At 38.6% G+C, this 23253-nt stretch overlaps 1 protein-coding gene across 6 annotated transcripts in view; it reads left to right on the top strand.

Annotated features, from left to right (window-relative positions):
- TNIK (TRAF2 and NCK interacting kinase) overlaps positions 1-23253 on the top strand; it is a 304949-nt gene that overhangs the window by 206919 nt on the left and 74777 nt on the right. For all 6 annotated transcript variants that reach the window (XM_039338043.1, XM_039338070.1, XM_039338033.1 and 3 more), the window contains exons 10-12: positions 3312-3487; positions 6716-6782; positions 9539-9743. In XM_039338043.1, the coding sequence (XP_039193977.1) occupies positions 3312-3487; positions 6716-6782; positions 9539-9743 (448 nt within the window). The remainder of the gene's footprint in view (positions 1-3311; positions 3488-6715; positions 6783-9538; positions 9744-23253) is intronic.

The following is a 23253-nucleotide window of genomic DNA, read 5'->3' as shown; positions in this document are numbered from 1 at the left end:
GTTAACTGTTGCCTCTTGAGCTGTTTTTGACTGGTAAAGTTGAACTCAATTAAATTATTTTGATTTCCTGAAAATATATTCACCTGTGGTTTGAACAGGTTTATCAGTTAGGCTGTGTGGCACAGTTGTAGGAGGATCCATTCTGCACTTTTGCCTGTGTTTTTCAAAAAGTCTCTTCAAATAGTCTGAAATTGAGATTTGAAGTTTTTGTTATATATCAGGGAGACACAGTGTAAGATCCATATGCAAAAAATGCCTTCAAGTGCATGCACCAGAGACTTGTTTCCACCTAATATTTTTGATCTGCGCAAGCTGTGGTGGTACAGTGGTTAGAATGCCGTATTGCAGGCTAATTCTACTGACTGCCAGCAATTCGATTGTCAGCGGCTCAAGGTTGACTCAGCTTTCAATCCTTCCAATGTTGGTAAAATGAGGACCCAGATTGTTGGGGGCAATAGGCTGACCCTATAAATCGTTTAGAGAGGGCTGTAAAACACTATGAAGTGGTATATAAGTCTAAGTGCTGTTGCTATCTAGTATATCGTTGGAAATTCTGAAGGATCACTTGGAGGAAGATTCTCTTCGCACATTTAGCGTTGATATATTCAGGGAGGACTACAAAAATTATGAGGGGAAAAAGGGTCACAGCCAACTAGCTTAGATAATACTGAGTTCCATGAATGAATTATCTGTGTTGGTGTTTTAGACTAAAAAGTTAATGTGAGTTTCACCATATTATCTTTTTTTGTTGTTGTTGTTAGCCAACTAACTAACAAAAGAACAAGATAGTTCTGGTAAAACTCATAGTATTGATTATTTCAGAACACTAGTAATTAGTGGTATGCAAAATAATTCATATTTAAACCATTTTTAAAATGCAATGTGATTAGCAAGGTAACTTTGGCTACTGTTTAAGATTATCTTAAATTGTGATGTTCAATAGAAAATAGAAATAAGTTCTTTAGAGCTCACTTGAATATTTATTTCCTGTTTCGCAAAATGTAAGAGATTACTTGGTACTGTCAAGGTTATCCAAAATTTTATAGCGGATAAAACCTTGGAAAATGAACAAAGTTACAATTTATAAATTTTTACAACTGAATTTTTACAAGGCTTAAGCCAAACCTAAATTGAATATATTATTTGTAGACTGAAGTGATATTCATCATTAGAAAATATGATGGCAAAGCATTATACTCACCTATCTTTCCAGTTCATTGAAAGGTTCTGCTGAAGCAGAAAATATTGGGGACCTGTTTTTCCATTTACACATGTTCATGCATGTATCCAAACAAGGCAGCAACTTTGTAGAGCATTGTCTCTTTGGTTTCCATTGAAATACATGGACATGTTTCGACTTCCTGTATTAATAGCAGCTGAATTTGTTAATTGTTTCTGTCATTGGCATTATCTCTAATGGTCCCATTTATACATAAAAATAGACAGTTTGTAAGTGCCATGATTCAACCTTTGTGTAAGAACCAGCCCATTGATTCAAACAAGTCTGCCTTCATTTTTCTTCCTGAGTGTCATTAAAAGGATCTTTTAGTAAGGGAGTAGGTTTGTTGGTATTGTTTATTTCATCTGCTACTGCATATATTTATTTCCTTATCCAAATTATTATATTAAAAAAATCAACAATTAGAAAACAAAATGTACTGTCTTTTGCTCTGATCAAATTGTGGCTCCACCTGCTGGCTTTCATCCCTAATTTGTGCTAATTACCTTATTTGCCAAGTTTGGCAGATCTGTGTTTATTCGTTTCTATTTCATAGCAGAACAAAATTAGGTTCCAATTTTCAAAGAGAATAACTTTGGTTGGGGATAATTCATGTATTTTGATTTTAAAAAAAGAAAGAAAAAGAGAGCCCAAAATCCAGAATAAAGTAATGCTGTTCACAACAGCACCTGGCAATTTATACATGGGAGGCCATTTATCACAATGATTATATGTAGTTTACACATTCAGAAAAGAATACTGAGTACCAATTGCTGAGAGGTGGGATGAATGGGGTTTAGATTTTAAGTAGAATATCTGATATATTACTCTCAAAGAGATTATCTGCAATTACAGTACATAAATTAATCATTTTTTTCGTAAAAGAATAGAGTTGTAAGAAAACCCAACATAGGGTCCAAGGCTCTGTTTTCTATTGTGGTCCTCACTGCACTAAAAGGCAAGACAAGAAAAAAATGGATGGGAACTACTCAAGGAGAAAAGCAACCTAGCACTAAGGAGAAATTTCTCAATAGGTACAACAATTAACCAATGGAACAAATTGCCTTCAGGAGTTGGGGGTGCTCCATCATTGGAAGCTTTTAAGAAGAGACTGGACAACCACTTGTTTGGAATAGTATAGGGTCTCCTGCTTGAGCAGGGGGTTGGACTAGAAGTCCTCCAAGGCCCTGTCCAACTCTGTTATTCTGCCCCATTTCACATACAACAAAGCAAAGTGTCTTTTTTCAATGAAAAGAATGCCAGACTGAAGGAGCACTTGCAGAAAATAACATCACTTTACAGAGTCACCTTGACTGATAGCTGGAGTGCTCTGCTTCAGGGTGGTACCTGGATCTGCTCCATCTTAACATCAAGGCATTTTGAGGATGTATGGTAGGTTGCAAACACTTTGTTTTGCAAGGTAGCTTCAAAAGGGCACTTCAGGCTCCTGAATCATTTCCTTTCTTCAGCTTACCTTTTCTTTAGCAGGCTTCTGGAGGCATTTTGTGTTCTTGACCCTGGAACAAGAAATTATGAGAATGGAGAAATGGTATAATGTTACACTGAAAGGTCCCAAGGCATATGAGGGCAGAAAGAGAGAAGACTGTTCTTTCTTTTAAAGAAGTTTGTTAGGTTGCATGATAGGAGAAGGAGGAAAAGGACCAATAATGTTCACCACAAATTAAAATCCAAGCCAATTATGAATTCCTTGCTCATTTGGCTTTCTTTCTACCTTTCATTCTATTGGAGTTATAGTATGATCCTGTATATAATTACAGAAGCGTACTGAATTTGATGGGTCTTCCTCAAGGCAGTAAGAAAAGCCCCAAAAATCTTAAGACATAAAATAATTTACCCCAGGTTCTTCAACAGGGTTTCCAAAATTGTAATTCTAAGAACTCACTTTTTTCTCTGCTAATTTGATAAAAGGTTGGAGGGTTCTGCAACTTGCTGACCTAACGCGCTCACAAAATTGGTGCTCCTCTTATAGGGACAATCATTTTAACTTTGTCCAACACTGTCAAACCCCTGCCTCATAAATATTAACCTAACCCTTTTCTACATATCTACCCCCAATCATTTGATTTGATAGGTCCAAAAAATTCCAGTCCTTCATTGAAAGCTGTCTGGTAAAAAACCATGGTCAGAGGCCAACCACTGAACAGCTGATGAAGCATCCGTTTATTCGAGACCAGCCAAATGAAAGGCAGGTTCGCATCCAGCTCAAAGATCACATTGACAGGACTAAGAAAAAACGAGGAGAGAAAGGTAAGATAAAATATTATTCTAAGTGGTGAAAAAATTACATTGGTCCAGGGATATAACAATATAAAAGTGCTCGCATTGTGATAAACATTTTTCTATGTGAGAAGAAAGCAAAGCAATCAAAAAATAAAATCTTTGCCTCAGCATTCTGGATGTTTCATAACCTTTTGCATTCTTCACATTTATTAGGAACTTGAGGATGTGACTCAATTTTAGAACAGAGTGAAAATAAGAGAAGAGTGCTACATATGACATAGAAACTCATGGAGAAAAATCTCACAAATCAATAAATAAAATATCAATAGGTAGAGATTACATATATTTTGGTTTGCTCGAAGTGGGATGTAAATCTCAGAAATGAATAAAATAGTCTCAATAATTATAGATTAGATATCTTGTGGTTTGCTTGCATTTAAATTCAAAAAGCAGTAAGATACGTGTTTATTGAACTATTCATTTTTAGCACATGAATAATTTTTCATTTCATATTCTGTTTTATTAAAAAGAATAGAATATTTTAGAGAAATGATAAACCACTTCTTTATTATGCTGCCTTGGGGTGTATCTAAGGGTTCATAGAAATAGATTGAGACAATGCAAAAAAAAAAAAACCTTTCAGAGTTTTTCCCCTAGTTTATTCAAACTATAGATGAAACACAGTAAAAAGCAGCTTCTTTAGCCTCAAGCTTTATATACATAAATTGAAAGCCACCTAATTGCTCTGTATGCCATTGCAAACATTTATACTTCCCTTCAGATAAGACAGTGTGTCAGAGGCACAAGTGAGATCATTGTCTTTTCCTGCAAGGGATGGGCCGCAGGGATGGGCAACCTTGGCTCTTTTATGACTCGTGGACTTCAACTCCCAGAATTCCGCAGGGATGGGCAACCTTGGCTCTTTTATGACTCGTGGACTAGGCTGCAGGGATGGGCAACCTTGGCTCTTTTATGACTTGTGGACTTCAACTCCCAGAATTCCTGAGCCAGCATGGCTGGCTCAGGAATTCTGGAAGTTGAAGTCCACGAGTCATAAAAGAGCCAAGGTTGCCTACCATCTGGTACTAAGGCCAGTCACACACTTCCAGCCTTAGGAAGGCCGCAGAACCATGGCAAATCACTTCTGAAAAATCTTGCCAGAAAAAATGCATGGATGTTTCTAGCCAGTTGCCCGGAAACAACACTGACCTGAAGACACGCATGTGTGTGCAGGCACACACATGCACAAACACACATAAGGTTCACAGGGAGTAGCGTTGATGTTTTTCCTTCTCTCTCGTTAGGTGAACTGACTTTGATCTAACAGAAAGATCTTTTGACAAATCAAAAGTGCTTTTCTTCCATCATCTTTATAGCTCTATCAAGGGAACTCTGCAATCAGTAGATTTGCTCAGACTCCAGCATCCTTCACATTAAGGACTTTTCAAATAAATTTATATTTGGAAGACTTGCAAATTAACAGTCTTTCAGACATGCAACTGCTGCCTAATCCATTTTAGGATGACTATCCACTTTTTCTCTGGATTGAAATCATCATCCCATCTTCAACACCCACTAGAGTTGCTTACTTCCCTTTAACTATTTGTAAATGCCAACCATCACCTCCATTCCCTAGCTTGTCCTTCACACAATTGTCTCTGAAGTTGTTTTTTAAATTTTACCTCTAATGCTAGCATGGCCTTGGATGCTAATGCAGACCTATCTACCCACCTTCCTTTTCTATGAAAATTGAGGCTTACCCTAGGCTCCTGTCAGCAAAGCAAGGTGTTTGTCTGCCTAGGGTGAATGTCTGAAATGCCAGCAAGAAGCTGTGTTTGACCCCAGGCTCATCACTTATTTTATCATTTTAATACTGTAATCCTTTAGACACTTCAAAAGAGTAGGATTGCTGTCATTTAAACAAATCTATAATGTGACAGGTGCTTAATAGAGGACATCTTCTCAGTGAATGCATTTCTGGTTTACTAGCATCACTAACTGTAAAATACTTGTAATTAACACATTGTAATCTCCATTCTTGTAAAAGCAGTATGTAAAGGGGGATGGTGGTGGAGATCATCTGTTTCCTTCCTCTTCTAATATCTGACAGAAATCAATACCCCCCTTTGAATTGTATCACACAGATGTTAAAGTGGTGTTAAACATCTTTTGTCATGGAAATGGAAGATTATTTCCCAGGCCTGACAAATAATTGGATAAATACAAACTTTTATTGTTTGGCAACAAAGGTTTCTACATCTGAAAGGAGGACATACAAATTGAAAATATATTAATCTTGAATGTTATTCAGAGTGGCCAAAAATTTCAGCATAACAATATAAAGATAGAAAGCAGCTTGTTTTGCTACAAACTCTCACTAATCTATTTCACTTGCTTCATCTAACACATTTTCAGGAAAAGTATTTTCTAACCTCAGATTATCCTCATTTCTAGTTGTTCTCAATACAGGTAGTCCTTGACTGATGACTACAATTCGAATCAGAACTTCTGTTGCTAGGCAAGGCGGTTCTGAAGTCACTCCTGATTTATGACTTTTTTTTAACCATGGTCTTTAAGTGAATCACCATGGTTGTTAATTGAAGCAGATAGTCATTAAGCGAATCCGACTTCCTTCATTGACTTTCATTGTTGGAAACAAGCAAATAAAGATTACAGATGGCAATCGTATGAGTAGGGGAAGCCTCAACCATCATAAATTAACACCAGTTGCCAAGGGCCCAAATTTTTGTCACGTGACCAGAAGGATGATTTAGTGATTGTAAGTGCAAGGACCAGCTGCAAGTTACCTTTTTCAGTTAAACGTCAGTCACTAAACAGATGGTTGTAAGTCAAGGACTACCTATAGTAGTACCATGTTGGCTTGAAGATCCTAGGAATGGAAGTTGACACCACAGGAAGGCACCTTCATTGGGGTAGGTAGGCCTAATGCAACAGAGGACCCTGTCTGAAGAAACACCCTACTGTGCTTCTCTCTCTCTCTCTCTCTCTCTCTCTCTCTCACACACATTCTCCCCCTCCCCCTCCCTCCCTCCCTCTCCCTCTCTCCCTTGCTTTTTCTCTATTTCATTCATTCTTTCAGCTGGTTTGATGCATTTCAGGATAAGACAAATCAATCCTGAAATAATTTGTAATGAAAATAAAGTTTTCTTTCTTCACCAGAACCTCAGCAGCCTTTTCAGAAAAAAAAAAATAATGGTTTTCAAAGAGTGCATTGACCCTTAATTATATTCCTAGATGAGACGGAATATGAGTACAGTGGAAGTGAGGAGGAAGAGGAAGAAAATGACTCTGGAGAACCCAGGTAATGAATATTTGTCCCTGTTCTGGCTATGCTCTCATCTTTTGTGCATCTAATAGGGTCGTCTTTAGCTAAAGACAGACGGAACATAAGCATGCAGCAAAAAAAATCCGTAGTGGCAAGTAAGAGAGACGTGCTTTGCTCTCCAAATTCAGAAGAAGGGGTTATTTTTGTCTAAAACTGGATTCCTACTCTTACCATACGTCTTCTTCTGATTTGAATCCCTTACTCCTTATACAAATTTTGCTATAAGACAAGAAATTAAAAAAAAAGGAAAGTGTTCCTCATGTTAGTAACATAGTCCTTATAACTTTCTCATGGTTTCGGAAAGAGGCAGAGTAAGGAAGAATGCTCAGATGTTGATTGAATAAAAAGCCTTCTGTTCTGATCATGGAGAAAAGTCAAGAGATTGTAATAGTTAGCCTTATACCAGCTCTGTTGTCCCCAGATCCCAGGGCAGTGTCTTTCAATCTTGACAACTTTTAAGATGTGTGGACTTCAACTCCCAGAATACCTCAGTCAAGATTGCTTTCTGGGGAGTTCTGGGAGTTCCATGCCTCTTAAAGTTGCCAAGGTTGAGAACATTGTCCTAGGGAATTCTTGATTAGTCCAGCTATGATTTCCAGGAAAACCTAGGGATGAACATTTTTGCTAATTCCTCCTCTAAGGCTTGTCTGTGAGAGCTATCCGAATATAGAAATGTTGCCCATAAGAGAGAGGGCCAGAGTGAAACTGTGTCCTCCCCCATATATGAAATTTGTACATGTTGGAATCAAGCTCTTCGTCCAATATAATTTTGAGTCCAGAAAAGGCTTTTGTCACTTGGCTCCATTGTATTTCTGCACTGGGCATCAAATAGCAACAAAAGCTGACACAATGAAATAAAACCTCAGCTGAGCTGTAATTACTGGCAGAGATTTTGTGTTCTTACAATTATAAATTATATGAAAATAAATGAGGAAATGCTAGTCTCTGTGGCCTCTTATCTTTCTTCTTCTTCTCTACTATCTGATGCCTGCTTTGGTTCTCTGTTTATTCTCCACTTTTTGTAGAATAGAAAGACTGAACGTCTGAAAATCTCTTAGGTGATATGTATTTCAGAACATGATATTAAATCAGGAACTGTAGGGATTTTATTTGATGTCCGTAACGAGGAGGGAGTTTTTTCCATTCTACTTTCATTAAGAACCGTGATGCACAGTGGAGAATTGTAGCGGTGCAGTGGTTAGAATGTAGTATTGCAGGCTAATTCTGCTGACTGCCAGCAGTTCAATCCTGACTAGCACAAGGTTGACTCAGCCTTCCATCCTTCCGAGGTCAGTAAAGTGAGGACCCAGATTGTTGGAGGCAATATGCTGACTCTACAAACTGCTTAGAGAAGGCTCTAAAGCACTGTGAAAAAGTATATACATCTAAGTGCTATTGTTATTAACGTGAATTTGCCATGTAAACTGTATAGATTGATCTTTCCCAATCTGGGCACTCTCCATGCTTATGAACTTAATTTTTTTATATGCGGATGATGCAGCCATTCTATCAAAAGTTGAGCTATGTATGTGTCTTGAAGTGTCATCAGCCTAGTGCAATAAAGAATGCTTCAAAATAAATCATTCAAAAGGAGTAGCCTGTGTATTTTCATGAAATTACTTTAGCTGCACAGCTAGATGAATGATAAATGGAAGAACTATTGAGCAAATGAAATATTTCAGATGCTTAGATACCAGATATATTCAAGTTGACCCTTGAATTTTTAACCAATATCATAGTTAAAACATACAACGAAAAATGTGCTTCCTGATGATAAGCAAACCCTCAAAATTTTCATATAGTTTAATTTTCACAATTGGCTTATCTGTGTATTTTGGTTAAAAATTTCATTTGCAGATGAAATTAACCCACAGGTTTATACAGGATATATAAATACTATGCAGGTACTTTTAAAAAGCTGAGCAAGAAACCTATTTGTATATAATTGTGGATAAGTCCATCCATGGATAAATGAGATCCAATTTTTTTTAGTGTATGTTGGCACCTGAAATTCTTGGCTTAACTGTGAGTGAATGTGGTGTTTATGTTTAATCTTCTACTTGCTAAGGCAACCAAGTAAGGGAGCTTTTAGTAAAATGCCAAGGAATAATTTAGCAATTACTAAATTTGCAAGCTGGCATGCAAATAATTGAAGGAACTAGGTATGTCTGGCTTCTCAAGGAGAAGGATTGAGGGACATGGTAACTATCTTTCAGTACTCAGGGGCTGTTGTAGAGAAGAGGGGGTTGACGTATTCTTCAAAGCACCCAGAGGGCAGGACAAGAAGTAATGAGTGAATGCTTGTTAAAGAGAGATCCAATCTAGAAGTAAGAAGTAATTTTCTCACAGTGAAAACAATTAATTACTGGAATAGCTTGACCCTGTAGCTATGGGTGCTCCATCACTGGAGGTTTTAAAAAATAGACTGGACAACCATTTGACTGGGGCCGTATAAGGTCTCCCAGCTTGAGCAGGGAGTTGGACTAGAAGACCTCTGAGTTCCTTCCAGCTCTATGATGCAATATTCTATTCAAGGCTAAAGTTTGGATTTATTGATGTATACATCCAAGTATGTGACTATATTCAGGAAGATGCCCAAGTTAGGAAGCCTCAGGTAGATCTTTCAGTATGAATAGAGTTGACTAGGAGAAAAGTGGGAGGGATTCAAGAGCTTTTGTGTACTGAATGCAGAGGCATTGCTGGACTAATGTAAGTTTGTCTCCTCGGTAAAGCTCCATCCTAAACCTGCCTGGAGAATCAACCTTAAGGCGGGATTTTTTGCGGCTTCAGCTTGCAAACAAGGAACGCTCAGAGGCCCTCCGTCGGCAGCAGCTGGAGCAGCAGCAGCGTGAAAATGAAGAGCATAAGAGGCAGCTCTTGGCAGAACGTCAGAAGAGGATTGAGGAACAGAAAGAGCAGAGACGGAGGCTGGAAGAGGTAATTGTTGCTTTTCAACGTTTTGGTGGCGCACTGGTTAGAAAGCAGTATTGCAGGCTAACTCTGCCCCCAGCCTGGAGTTTAATCTTGGAGGGCTCAAAGTTGACTCAACTTTCCATCCTTCTGAGGTTGGTAAAATGAGGGCCTAGATCAGCGGTTCTCAACCTATGGGTCGCGACCCCATTTGGGGTCGAACGACCATTTTACGGGGGTCACCAAACAACGCGATCCGCCATTTCCCCCCTCAGGGGGCGCCGCCGCGCATGTGCGCCACGCATGGGGGCGTTGTCGTGCATGCGCGGCGCGCATGGGGCAGCGTCGCGCATGCGCACTGCACATGCGCACCGCGTCCGTGTGACGGGGGTCGCCGTCACACAAACATTGAGAAACGCTGGCCTAGATTGTTTGGGGCATTGTGCTGACATTATAAATGGCTCAGAGTGTCCTATAAAGCCCTGTGGGGTGGTATATAAGTCTATTGCTATTGCTATTTTGTGCTTTGAATATGTGTAGGTTTTCAGAAGCTTCTCTGAGTCTATAGTCTAGTAATCTTGCTTTAACAATCGTTATTCAGTGAAAACCACTGTGGCTGGTTCAAACATTACACTGTATCATCATGTGGACAAAAGTAGTCCTTTGTCTTAACAACCATAATGGAGTCTACCCATCACAGTCACAAATTGTGACAGCAGTCATTAAGCAAATGCAGTGATCATTAAGCGAACCAATTGCTTGCTATGGGCTGGTTTTCCTGAAAACTGGAAGTAAATGCCAGTCTAACCGTAAAACATGGTCACGTGACCATAGGATGCTGCAAACTGCTATAAATGCAAGTTGGTTACTGAATGCCCAACATACAGTCACGTGATTGGCAGGGTGCGGCTGTTGGAACCAGCTAAGGATGTAAATTGAGGACTACCTATATGTAGTGTTTGGAGTTCGGTTAGCGCAAAGGGTAATCCCAGTCCCTGTAGTTTGCAAATCAAGGTTTATATCTTAATGTTATCCATGAACCAGAATACTGTGGCTTGTTAAACAGTGTTTTAAACCATCTATGTTTAATTAGGTATGAACTCAGACAACTGTAGTGTATGCTTGTGTCATTGGATAATTTGTTTCCTGAAATGGTGCTTTCATTTAATATGGATAATTTGACAAAATTAGATTAGCAAGGGAAGACCAGAGAGGAGCAAAATTTGTGCTGGTCCATGTTCTCAGCAAACGGCAACAGGGATGATGTATGAATCAGAGAGAATCCTTAATATTGAATGTAGTATAATCAACTAATTTCAGAGAAATAAAGCAAACTAAAATAAAGCCATTGCTCTGATCTAAATAAAAATTGTTTTCCTGCCTTAGGTTTTTTTTTTAAAAAAAAACTTACAGGCATTGTAGCCATTTTGAATACCCAACAGTGCACTGCTTGCAAATTTTACCACAAATTTAAAATGGTTGCTGGATTTTATTTATCAGCTGCCTCCATATCAGTTTAGTGGAATGCTTATTCAATAATATTTGCTATAATCAGGGATTCATAATGCTTAAAAGCTGAGCTGAATTTCTTCTTTATATATAATACTATAGATAGCCAAAAGCTCCTAAAATAAGACTCCCTGACACATCTTCCATTTATATTTCACATCCTGTTGTTAGCACCCTGTATGTTTAAATGATTATTTCAGTCTTTAACCAATTGTGTGGGACATTTGACATTGTATTTTGAATACAATGGAAGTGAAGATGTTAAAATATAATAATGATCATAGAAGTAACAGTAGTGATGGTGGTTGTGATGATTATGATGATGATAAGCCATGATGTTGAACTTCTCTGGGCAAATTACCGTATTGATGATGAGTATGATTATTTAAAAAGGGCCTCTTCTTTGTTCATTCCATTTATTATTCCGGTCTAGTTTTCAATTTCCCATCATACACAACTACTTAGCATTTCAAAGAGAATAATGTTCCTCTCCTGCTTATAGCTCAGGCCTCCAAATAAAACAAGCTCTTTGTCACTTAAGTATAAAACGTGCTGAGAAACATAGCCCATTCGTAGGTTACTTTGGTAATACTGTTATGGCCACTCAGATGGAAATCACACATCCCAGTCACAAAGGACAATTAATGGCCTGTATCTTGAGGTCACTAGACAAGGTCTTTGAATAAATGGACCTTGTTATTGCATGGAACCAGTCATCCTGCCCACAAAATTTGCCCATTTTTATTCTTAGGATTTCTTGGCAGGGACAATGCAACTTGAGGCCAAAACATTTCAAATGTAAAGGCCTCCAAAACAATGGATCTTTCCCATCAAGATTACTCCTTACAGTCTCCTTGGGAGTTGATAAAGAGAAAACAAAGACACATCTGATGACAGTTTTGCTTAATCATACAAAGACACAAAGGCTGCTGTAGATATGAGTCTGTATTGCCATGATGTTGACCATAACTAAGGGTGTGATATGGCAACTATCATGCACTTGGAGGTCTCCTGTCTTATCCCAAATTGCTTTTTCAAAAGGCAGCTGGACTTTGTTTTCCTTTCAAGGTGTTTTGCTTTTCATCCAAGAGGCTTCTTCAGTTCTGACTGAATGGTGGAGGATGAAAGGATTTATATTCCTTGCAGTCATTAGCACTCTTTTTGAGACCTGTTGAGGTCACTTGGGGGTTTACCTGTGCCCTCTGGGTCACCTGAATGCAAATGAGTATGGAATCTTCTTGGAACTGCTGAAAGGACTGTGTTGTAAACAGGAGATATGTGGTGCCGTATTCCTTCCCCTTTGTTGAGAGAGGGCTGTTGCATCTCAGTGTAGATGGCATCTTTGACTCCTCTTTCAAACCAGTGATCCTCTCTATCCAGAATGTGGACTTTACTGTCTTCAAAAGAATGACCTTTGTCTTTAAAATGAAGATGGGCTGTTGAATCTTGTCTCTCTGACTTACTTTCCAGACAGAAGTCTTTGCCTATCCCATTTTTCATCTAGAAAACCTAACTGGTTTGTTTTTATGTATTTATATTCAAAGGTGTTGATCAACCAATAGGTAAATGGGAGCAGACAGTCAGAATTCATTCAATAAATGGAACAAAAGCAATCTTTAAAATGCAGTGAAAGGATTAAAATGGACATATTTAGGAAGGTGAATTAGAGAGCATAAAATCAGGGTCTATTGTAATGGGGCAAACACTGAGAAGTCTCAGATGAGTGACACACAAGGGAATCTAACCAGAGCATTCTCACGTGACCTTGAGATATTTGCAGAAAACATTTGGGGATTTGACAAGCACTTGATCTGTTAGTGAGAATAGAATATTTAGGGATAGTATGGAGGATTTGTTTTTTCATCTCTGAAAAATGTTTCAAATGTTTTTTGAAAATTCTTTTCAAATGTTATTTGAAAATTCTCTGTTGCCATCTCTGAATTCCCAAGGAAGCTAATAGTTGTGAAAGCTACATCTGTTAAAATGTTTAAAGAGAACGAAGTAGCTAATCACAAAAAGATTGGGAAAGCTGGCTACCAACCAAGCACATTAAATAAATATTTGCCTGCAAAATGTTTTACCATAAAATCTCACTAAATGCCTATTTATAATGAATGTTTTACAGTGCTTTGAAAATGGAATGTGAAGTCAGAACTAGAATGCTATCAATATTTGGCCTAATGTTGGACCAGTTTCTATATTATTTGTGTGTCCCAATATTATGTTGGCTTTGTGAAGATGTGTATGAGAATAATTATTAGGTGTGCTCATGCACACAATTCCTCTCACACAATTGTGTGAGAACACAATTCTTGCAGAACTTAAAGCCTCTAGCCAAAGACAAGCACTTTCCTATTTGTCGCCTCCTAAAAGGATCTCAAATGTCTCAAGGACAATCTTCAGACTATCAGAAGTATGGATGGGAGTGAGAGAATGCCCGTATCACCATCTTCCACAGCCTTCCTCAACAGAGTATATCAACTCTTTTCCAGTCTGCCTGGCACTCTGTATGCAAAAGCTCCTAGAACAATAAATACTTTATGTGCTTTATCACTAAACTCAATGAAGAAATGTATTGATGGGGAGCACACTGAAAATGAAGGAACTCAAAGGAGACTTGGGTTACTGAAAGACCTAGGGAACAGCTTCCCCAATCTTTCTTTCTTTTATTCTGCCTGAATTCCAAGCCAGCATGATTGGCTGAGGAATTATGGGAGTTGAAGTCCATGAGTCTTAAAGTTGCCAAGTTTGGAGACCCTGCATTAATAATCCATAGCAATTCAGAAGTGGCCAAATAGTTATTGGATCCTCAATCTCCCCTGTTTAAGCTCAGCTCTCTAAATACTATAGTCTAGACCAGGGGTAGGCAACCTTGGCTCTTTTATGACTCGTGGACTTCAACTGCCAGAATTCCTGAGCCAGCATGATTGGCTTAGGAATTCTGGGAGTTGAAGTCCATGAGTCATAAAAGAGCCAAGGTTGCCTACCTCTGGTCTAGACACTCTGATACTCTCAAGAAATGAAAGGCATTGTAATAGTATGTGAGAATGGTCTTGGGAGACAAGGGGTGAAGCCACCACCTGGGGAACAGTCAGACAAGGGGCAGCTTAGCTTGCAGAAGAAATGTAGGCATGGCGAACATCTCAAAAAAGACCCTACCTATTTTCTTGGACTGTAAAGGCGAAGGGGGAGAAAAGTAACTCTGTGACCTGCAAAACTGATTTCAGCCTTGCAAGGTAATTCAGGCAGGAAGCATGGCCAGATGGGTTAATTCTCTTTTACTTGTAAGCTTACCTGAGCAAAATCTTACAAGCCTTGTAATGTTCTTTGGACTTCTAACGTTTCATATTAGTAAATCTGACACCAAAAGAAAATGTGAATTAATTTCTGGTGTTCCAACAGCTCATTAGCCTTAGGCAATATGAACAATAAAAGCACAGTAAATCAAATAATAAAGATTGTTGAGTAATGTTTCCAGTTTCTTCAAAAACATTTACTTAAGAATGAATAATGAAATTGGTTTTACCATCAGAGTTCTCAATATGTACTAATTTGTCAGTGCCTGGAAATATTTCAGTTGATGTAATGCAATTTACAGGGGTTAACACCCTGTGAAGTATTTTTATAGTCAATTTTTAATGACTTTCCCAGATAAATTTTGACTTATTGCACGTAGGTCCCAAATCCTCTTCCATACTTTTTATCCATTTTTCAGAAAAGCTGTTGTATTTGATACCAGAGTTTTACATGCAATTGAAAAGTTCCCTTTTATTTAAAATAATACTGTTCTTCAAATACCGGTCTTGACTAGTGAAATTTAATTAAGCTCCCAAAACAAAATGAAAATTTCATTTCAAATCAAGTTGGAACATGTGACCAAGTTTCCAGCAAAATATATTCAGAAAAGATAAATCTTCTACTAGACTTACTATTATGTTCGTAAGAAGTCTATTTTTTTTTTTTAAAGAAGAGGACATTGTTAATAGTGTTAAAAAGTGCTTGGTTGGTTGGTTGTCTTGCCAAACAAATGGTTCCCCAAATAGTTTGACACATTTCTCTCAAGTCCTTTCCAGAATAAACAGTTATTTGCTTTTCTTGAAAACAAAAGAAAAAAACAGAAAAGACCTTATATCCCCAAACATGACTTCACCATCATTTTTAGAATAAATATTTTACTACATTCTGTAGTGGCTGCTTTCAGGGTACCATAAGTTGAGAGCATTTTCAGTTAAGTTTCTGCTGATCATAATTTCATCTCATCTTTGCATAGCCTTGAACAACATCATAAATTTGACAGCCCCCAAGGGATTCTAGCTTTTCTTTTGAGTGTTTGGGCAGCGTATGGCTTCACGTTGCTTCCTCATCAATATTTAAAGTGTGCCATTGTGAATGTGGCAGAAAGAGGATCCCTTTGTGCCTTGAAACAAAAAAGTAAAAAGAAAAAGGGGGGGGGGTATCAAAAAAGCTTGGCCTGAAACATCACTTCTGAAGTTGGGCAAATAAACCTCATAATGAATGATTGATGTTTGCCCTATGATCATTTATCTATCTATCTAATTTATACAGCTGCCCAACTCACAAGATTTGATTTTGGAGAGCCTACAACAGAAACAACTATAAAACAATAACAATGTCAAACACAATCATAATGTTTTTTTAAAAAAGTACACATAAGAGATTCAATCAATAATGGAGTCACCTCAAGGTCTCACCAGTCCCCCGAGAATCCCAGTTCAATGTCCTGATTTGTGACTACATCTGTATGGATCTAAGGTGGAATTGCAAGTCGTCTTGCCAATATAATAGAATAACAAAGTTGGAAGGAACCTTGGAGGTCTTCTCGTCCAACCTGGTCAAGCAAGAAACCCTATAGCAGAGTTTGTCCAATCTCTTCTTAAAATCCTCCAGTGATGGAGCACCACAACTTCTGGAGGCAGGTTGTTCCACTGATTAATTGTTCTAATTGTAAGGAAATTTCTCCTTAGTTTCTCATTTAGATTGGTTCTCTCCTTGGTTAATTTCCATCCATTGCTTCTTGTCCTGCCTTCAGGTGCTTTGGAGAATAGGTTGCCCCCTTCTGTTTTGTGGCAGTCCCTTAAATATTGGAACACTGCTATTATCTCACTCCTAATCTTTCTTTTCATTAAATTAGACATACTCAATTCCTGCAACCTTTCTTCTTATGTTTTAGCCTTCAGTCCTCTATTTCATTTCCAGTCCCCTATAATATTGATTGGTCTCTTTGGGGAAAGCTGTCATTAGTCAGTAGCAGCAGATGAAAAGTAAAATCGTAAGTTGCAAACAACCAAATCCAACCCCCTGCTAGAATCTAGATTACAGCCTCCCAAACAGATGGGTAATTTGCCTTATCTAAACATCACCTAAGAAGGGGAGGCTTTAAAATTCCTAGGTAATTGTTAGCATGAAAAGTTGTAATTGCATTTGCATGCAACAGTAAACCAGCTAGTGGTTATGCTCCATTGCTTCCATGCAAAATAATTGTATGTGTGATAATGGCATACAAAGCAGGAACTCTGCTTTATTTCCTTTGCAAGAAACTAGAGTCTAAAACCTTAGTTTATGGTTGATTTCTGTGTACTGGCGTGCTTGGTTCAAATACAACAATAAACACAATCCAAAAGGAGCTTCTTAGTTTGATGTGCTGATACCTGCTTGCAGGAAGAGTCAAGTGAGAAATTGTTAGGTTTCCAGGACAAATTCTGGCTTCTTTGGATGAGGAAGTGCTCACTTTACCTGATGAGTATCTTCTTGCATAGAAAGAACTACAGCTAGTCCTCCACATACAACAGTTCATTTAGTGCAGTGGTTCTCAACCTTTGGGTCGGGACCCCATTTGGGGTCGAACGACCATTTCATGGGGGTCGCCAAACAACGCAGTCCACCATTTTCCCCCCTTTTCCTTAGCTGTGCTACTCCCTTTTATTCTCTTGGCTTTTGAAAGCCAATAAAATAGACTCTCTTGAATAGAGTCTAATTCTATTGGCTTTCAAAAGCCAATAGGAATTGTCCAGGTTGTCTCTGCTCTGCTGAGCCCACCAAAAGTCTCATTCTGCAAACGGTGCTGCACCCGTTGAGTAGTCCTCGACTTACGACCAGTTGAGTAGTCCTCGACTTACGACCAGTTGGGGGTCGCGGCATTAAAAAGGTTGAGAACAACTGATTTAGTGACTGTTTAAAGTTACAGCAGTACTGAAACAAGTGACCATTATGACCATTTTGAACACCTACGACTGTTGCAGCATCCCCATGGTCATGTGATCAAAATGCAAAATGCTTGGCAACTGACTTATATTTATGTCAGTTACATTGTCCAAGGGTCAATGTAATTGACCTATTATGACCTTTTGACAAGAAAAGCCAATGAGGAAGCGAGATTCACTTAATACTTAACAAATGCAATGATTCACTTACCAACTGTGAAAAGAAAGGTTGTAAAATTGGGCAAGAAATCACTTAACTGTTTCGCTTAGCAACAGAAACTTTGGACTTAATTGTCATTAAGTTGAGGACTACCTGTACAACCATAAGTAAGCATGCCAAGAGAGGGCAGGCTATATAAAATAAATTGGTCACTTTCTTATTGCTTATGGACAGGTTACCTACAGTGATCATACACTGAATGTGCATGATTCATAGTGGGTGGTTCATGCATACCGTTTCTTATTATTTAATGTTACATATTCAGTTTTTACATCTCTGTCCTAATCTTTGAATCATTTCCAGAAGTGATATAGCTCATTAAAAATGCACATAAAAACTTGTTTATTCGTCTATAAGCCATGGAAGAAAATTAGCATTATTTTGGCTAACAGTCAGCCTAACGTGACCTGATGCATCACAGTTAAAAAGAAACATTGGTTCTGATTTTTCACACCAGATGAGCATATCAAAATTGAATTCTGGATTTGAAAAGGCCAAAAAGTTTATTTATATTTTATGCTGCAAATGTGTTCTTCAGCATGAAGTTAGCTGCTTCAGTTTGCTGAACAGCTGAGACCACAGAGGCATTTCAGAAACCTTTATTTCAATTTAGCTTCCTCTGGTGAAGTTTGCATTACAGCCCCCAATATTCCCAACATTTTAGATCACACTGTGACCCAAAGAGATAGTAGAGAAGCTGGCTTTGCTACTTTATTTTCTTCTGTATAAATAAAGTAGCAAAATGTCAGTTGTTACCCTTGTTAATGTAACACAGTCTAATTCTTGAATTAATCCATTGTACTATCAATTTGTTAAATAGGGCCAGGAGGCCCACAACATTCACTTCAAAGTATCCCACTAAAGTTAACACTAATGAGCTTAGTTTGTGGTATGAATGCATTTGCTAGATTTCTTTGTGACTTGGCCAAGCATGCTGCATCTATATCACTATGGTTTAAGAGTGGAAAAAGCTTTCTTGCCTGTTCTGAAAACTGTATTACATATGGATGGCATTACATATCATATACAGCATCTGGTATCTACTTATTTTTAGTGCAACAACCATCTTTCTAACAGCAACTTTCAAGGGGCTTTCATCTTTCAATTCAAGATGTTAGTTATGACCTATAAAGGCCTACATGGCATGGGGCCAGGCAACCCACAGAATAGGCTTCGTTCCATCCCATCCCACCTGGTCAGGCATGGAGGGTATATGTTACAGACCCCATCAATTAAATAACTCCAATTGGCAAGGTCTAGGAAGAGAGCCTTCTCTGTCCTTGCACCCACCCTATGGAATATTATTGTCCTGGGGTTGAGGCAGGTCCCCATAGTCCTGGCCTTCCAAAAAGGGGTTAAAACATAGCTCTGAAGCCTTACGTGAGAAGCCCAAAGGTGTACACAGTGTGGGGTTGGTTGATACTACGAGAGCCCTCCTTTTGTCAACTAATTTTTAACAGGGTTTAATTATTTTTTGCATCCTTGAAACTTTTTATATTTTTTAAACATTTTAATTCTAATATTTTAACTCAAATGTTTTATTTTTATATATTGTGATGTTTTATTGTACACTGCCCAGAGTCCTTCTTTGAAGGAAATGGGCAGTTCATATGGTTGGTAGGTAGGTGGGTGGGTGGGTGGGAGGGAGGGAGGGAGGGAGGGAGGGAGGGAGAGAGAGAGAGAGAGAGAGAGAGAGAGAGAGAGAGAGAGAGAGAGAGAGATCTTCCCTGTAGGTGTAACTGCCTACAGTCAATAGTAGAGGAGACAACTTAGATATTGGATAGACATTTCCCAGATAGCTAAGCAAGTTGTATGATGAACTTTGGGCCAGAGCTCAACTCAGGGGGAAGACAGTGGCAAACCACTTCCTTATTATTGAGAAGAAACTTCATAGATGTGTCTGTACAGTACAGTGAGGAGTTGAGCACAACTGAAGAGTCTATTTACTTGGTTATAGTGGCATCTTGCAATTTGTTACTTAGATCAGAGATCCCCAAACTTTTGGGCATCAGGGATCGATTCTGTGGAGACAGGTTTTTCCACGGACTGGAGGATGCATGGTTTTGTGTGCTGCCTGCATCCCGCGGATGAGGCTTTGCTTTTTTGTGCGGACGGTTGCGGGCATGCCACGGCTCAGTACTGGTCCACAGACTGGGGGTTGGGGACCCCTGACTTAGATGTACTAAAATAAGACAAAAATAAACTGACAGAGATTGTTGGTTGATTAGGACATGTGTCATCTTTCCTTCCAATGCTATATTTCTTAAAAGTTGACATTTGTATCTCCTCCCCTGAGTAATGCCTCAGCAGTGCATATAACAATGGAAAATACATTTAGGAGAATTTACATTTACATTATGACCAGCATGGATGGTGGGAAAGATGGAGTAAAGCAAATGTAGGCATATTCCAGTATAAGATTAATAATTCATATTAGTAAAATACATCTTAGTAGCATTTATACCATTAGTCAGTAATGCTACAAATGAGGCCCAAAATTCATTAATAGAAGCCCCTGCAAAAATCATTAAAATTTGTCTATGGCTTATTTTTCACACTACTGCTATCTTCTGATAAAGACTATAGTTTCTTTTAGATCAGCTGCTAAACTGTGATCTGTGAATCACTGCTAATCTGCTACTGTGGGCATCAAAAACCTTATTAATGGCAAAAAACAATATTGGGAGAGCAGCGAATGTAGTAAGATTTTGGTATTCTCATATAAAATATTAGGAGAATTTAGTATCTTCACCTAAAATCTCATGAGATTATGGCTGGAAGATCATTAAAGAGAGATCCAATCTAGAACTAAGGTGAAATCTCCTGACACTGAGAACAATTAATCAGTGGACTAGGTTACCTATGGAAACTGTGGGTGCTCTATCAATAGAAATCTTCAAAGACTGGGCAGTCATTTGTCCAGAATGGTATAGGGTCTCCTGTTTGAGCAGACCTTCCAATCCTATTATTCTATGTTTGTTATTATTGTATTGACCGCCATTGTTGCATTTGTTTACTGCTTTGACTGACTAAATAGTTTATAAATTCATAAATAAATATGAACATCCAGCCTAGGGATGTGCCTCAACTTATTTTATTTATTTTTGTTTATTAAATTTATGTGCCTCCCATCTTTCCAATAAGGTGCCTCTGGGCTTCTTAATGTAATGGTACCTCAGTTTTCATCGTTAATTTGGTAAAATGAGTACCAAAAATGATGAATACTAAACAAATTTTGCCCATAAGAAATAATGTAATGAGTCACAAGGCAGCTGACACTGACATGTTCTAGCTTGTGCATTGAGTATCGGGACAAAATTTTTGCTTCAAAATGCATTGAGTACCAAATTCAATGAGTTTTAAAGCAGTTGAGTACCAAGATACCATTGTACATCTGTTTTGTTCGTTTTTTAAAAAAAAGAACAATATTGCTACTTGCTCACAGATTTTGATGGGAATGTGGAAAATCGAGGAGGAAGGAAGCATAAACCTCATATCCTGAATTGCGACTTTTCGACTATCAATAGCAGAGCATCCTCTGGCTTTCAGTGGAAGCATTGCTGCTTTTCACTATTTAAAAACAAAAAATCAAAATGGATTCCAACATCTGATAGTGAGATTGGTGACTCCGATAAAGAAAGGGTTACTCTCTTTTGCAGCCTTTTATAAATGAAAGTGGGGGGAAAGGGCCATTTGAGAGTCACATCCCTGGGCTGCTTTATAGAGGAATATATGTTGCATTTTATAAGGGCAAGACCATTAACAAGTTCAGGGTGTGATTGGGGAATTACATTTCAGTCAAAATAGCAGAGAACCAAATTCAGTCAGTCATCTGTTTGCCACGTGTCTAATGCGGCCAGCCTGCTTAATGACACAATTACTGAAGGGTTTTTACACATCTTCATTTTTCTTTCAAGGCACACCGGGCCAATTGTAGGCACATCTCATCCATAGCTACAATCAATATTGAGTACGCCTCGCATCACAGACCCGAGTGGCATGTAATTATGAGGCTGTATTGATTTTCCCCACAAAGGGACTGCTAACACAGAAGAGGCAGCTTGACTTTCAGATGACTAGACCGACAGCCTTTTCATTTGTCCTAGAGAAAATTAACACAGCTTGGTGAAAGGCCTGAGTCCCACCCTGGGCACAGTGGCAACAGTTTCAGGAGAGTCTCTTTCTCCCTGGTTATAACACCCAGTCATTCCAGATTATTCCAAACTTAGTCTTCTCCAGTTCCGCCTATATAGAATAATAAAGGTAAAATGGTGAAATTATAGATTGATTGCATATTAGCTCTTACAGACACAATAGGGCTTTAAAGCTCCTCTCCTCCTCCTCCTCCAGGTGGCAATAATAACCTGGGAGAGCTCTGCCATGAATTTTTCACTTAATGTCAGCCTTATCTTTCCGTCTGCATTTTGGGAATAGTAAATGTAGTGTTGTAAGAAATATGAGGCAGTCTATGCAATGAGAGTCATAATGAGTGCCATAGCTCATGAAGCTCTTCTCCTGTCCTTCACTCTGTACCCACTCTGTGTAATAGATTTTGTTGTTGTTGTTGTTCAGTGACAAAATTGTGCGTGGCTCCATGGGCCAGCGTGCCAGACCACTCTGTCCTCCACTTTTTCCTGGAGTTTGTCCAAATCCATGTCGTTGCATCAATGACACTAGCTAGCCATCTCATCTTCTGCCATTCCCTTCTCCTTTTGCCTTCAGTCTTTTCCAACATCAGGGTCTCTTCCAGTGAGTTCTCTCTTCTCATTTGGTCTCCAGAGTATTTGAGCTTCAATATCTGTCCCCCCAAAGAATAGCCAGAGTTGATTTCCTTTAGGTTTGACTGATTTGATCTCCTTGCAGTCCAATTGGCTCTCAAGAGTCTTCTCCAACATCACAATTCGAAAGCATCAGTTCTTTAGCATATTGCCTTCCTTATGGTCCAGCTCTCACAGCCCTACATTACTATTGAGAAAACCATAGCTTTGACTCACTGCAATAGAGCTCATGCCTGTAATCTCCCACAATCAAGTGAGATTCCATGAGTTGATAGGAATGCCTCTAAGATGGCCAAAACCTTGCAAGGCTACAACTATTTTTTCCTGAACTATTTGGAGAAATTTCTATGGAGATTCTCAGTCATCCAGGTCATAGTTATCCCAAAAGTGCTTTTTCACGACTTCCTTGTTTTTCTTTGAAGATGTTTTGCTTCTCATCCAAGAAACTTCTTCAGCTCGGACTGGATGGTGGGGAATGGATTTCTACTCCTTGCAGACTGCTGGTCATTTGCAGCTTCCCCATGGTCATGTGATCCAAAATTCAGACACTTGGCAACTTGCATATATTTATGTTGGTCGCAGTGTCCCGGGGTCATATGATCCACTTTTGTGCCCTTTTGACAACAAAGTCAACGGGGAAGCCAGATTTACACAACAGCCACAGTGTTACTAACTTAACCACTACTGTGATTTACTTAACAACTTTGTCAAGAAAAGTCATAAAATGGGGCAAAATTCACTTAACAACTATCTCACATAGGTTGTAAGTCAAGGCATCAAATAACAGCATGACCACTGTTCTAGACTGA

Source organism: Crotalus tigris, unplaced genomic scaffold, assembly GCF_016545835.1.
Source record: "Crotalus tigris isolate CLP2741 ecotype Arizona unplaced genomic scaffold, ASM1654583v1 scf7180000017549.6302385, whole genome shotgun sequence".
In the NCBI taxonomy this organism is placed as follows: Eukaryota; Metazoa; Chordata; class Lepidosauria; order Squamata; family Viperidae; genus Crotalus; species Crotalus tigris.
This window is presented reverse-complemented; position numbering and strand designations above follow the sequence as displayed.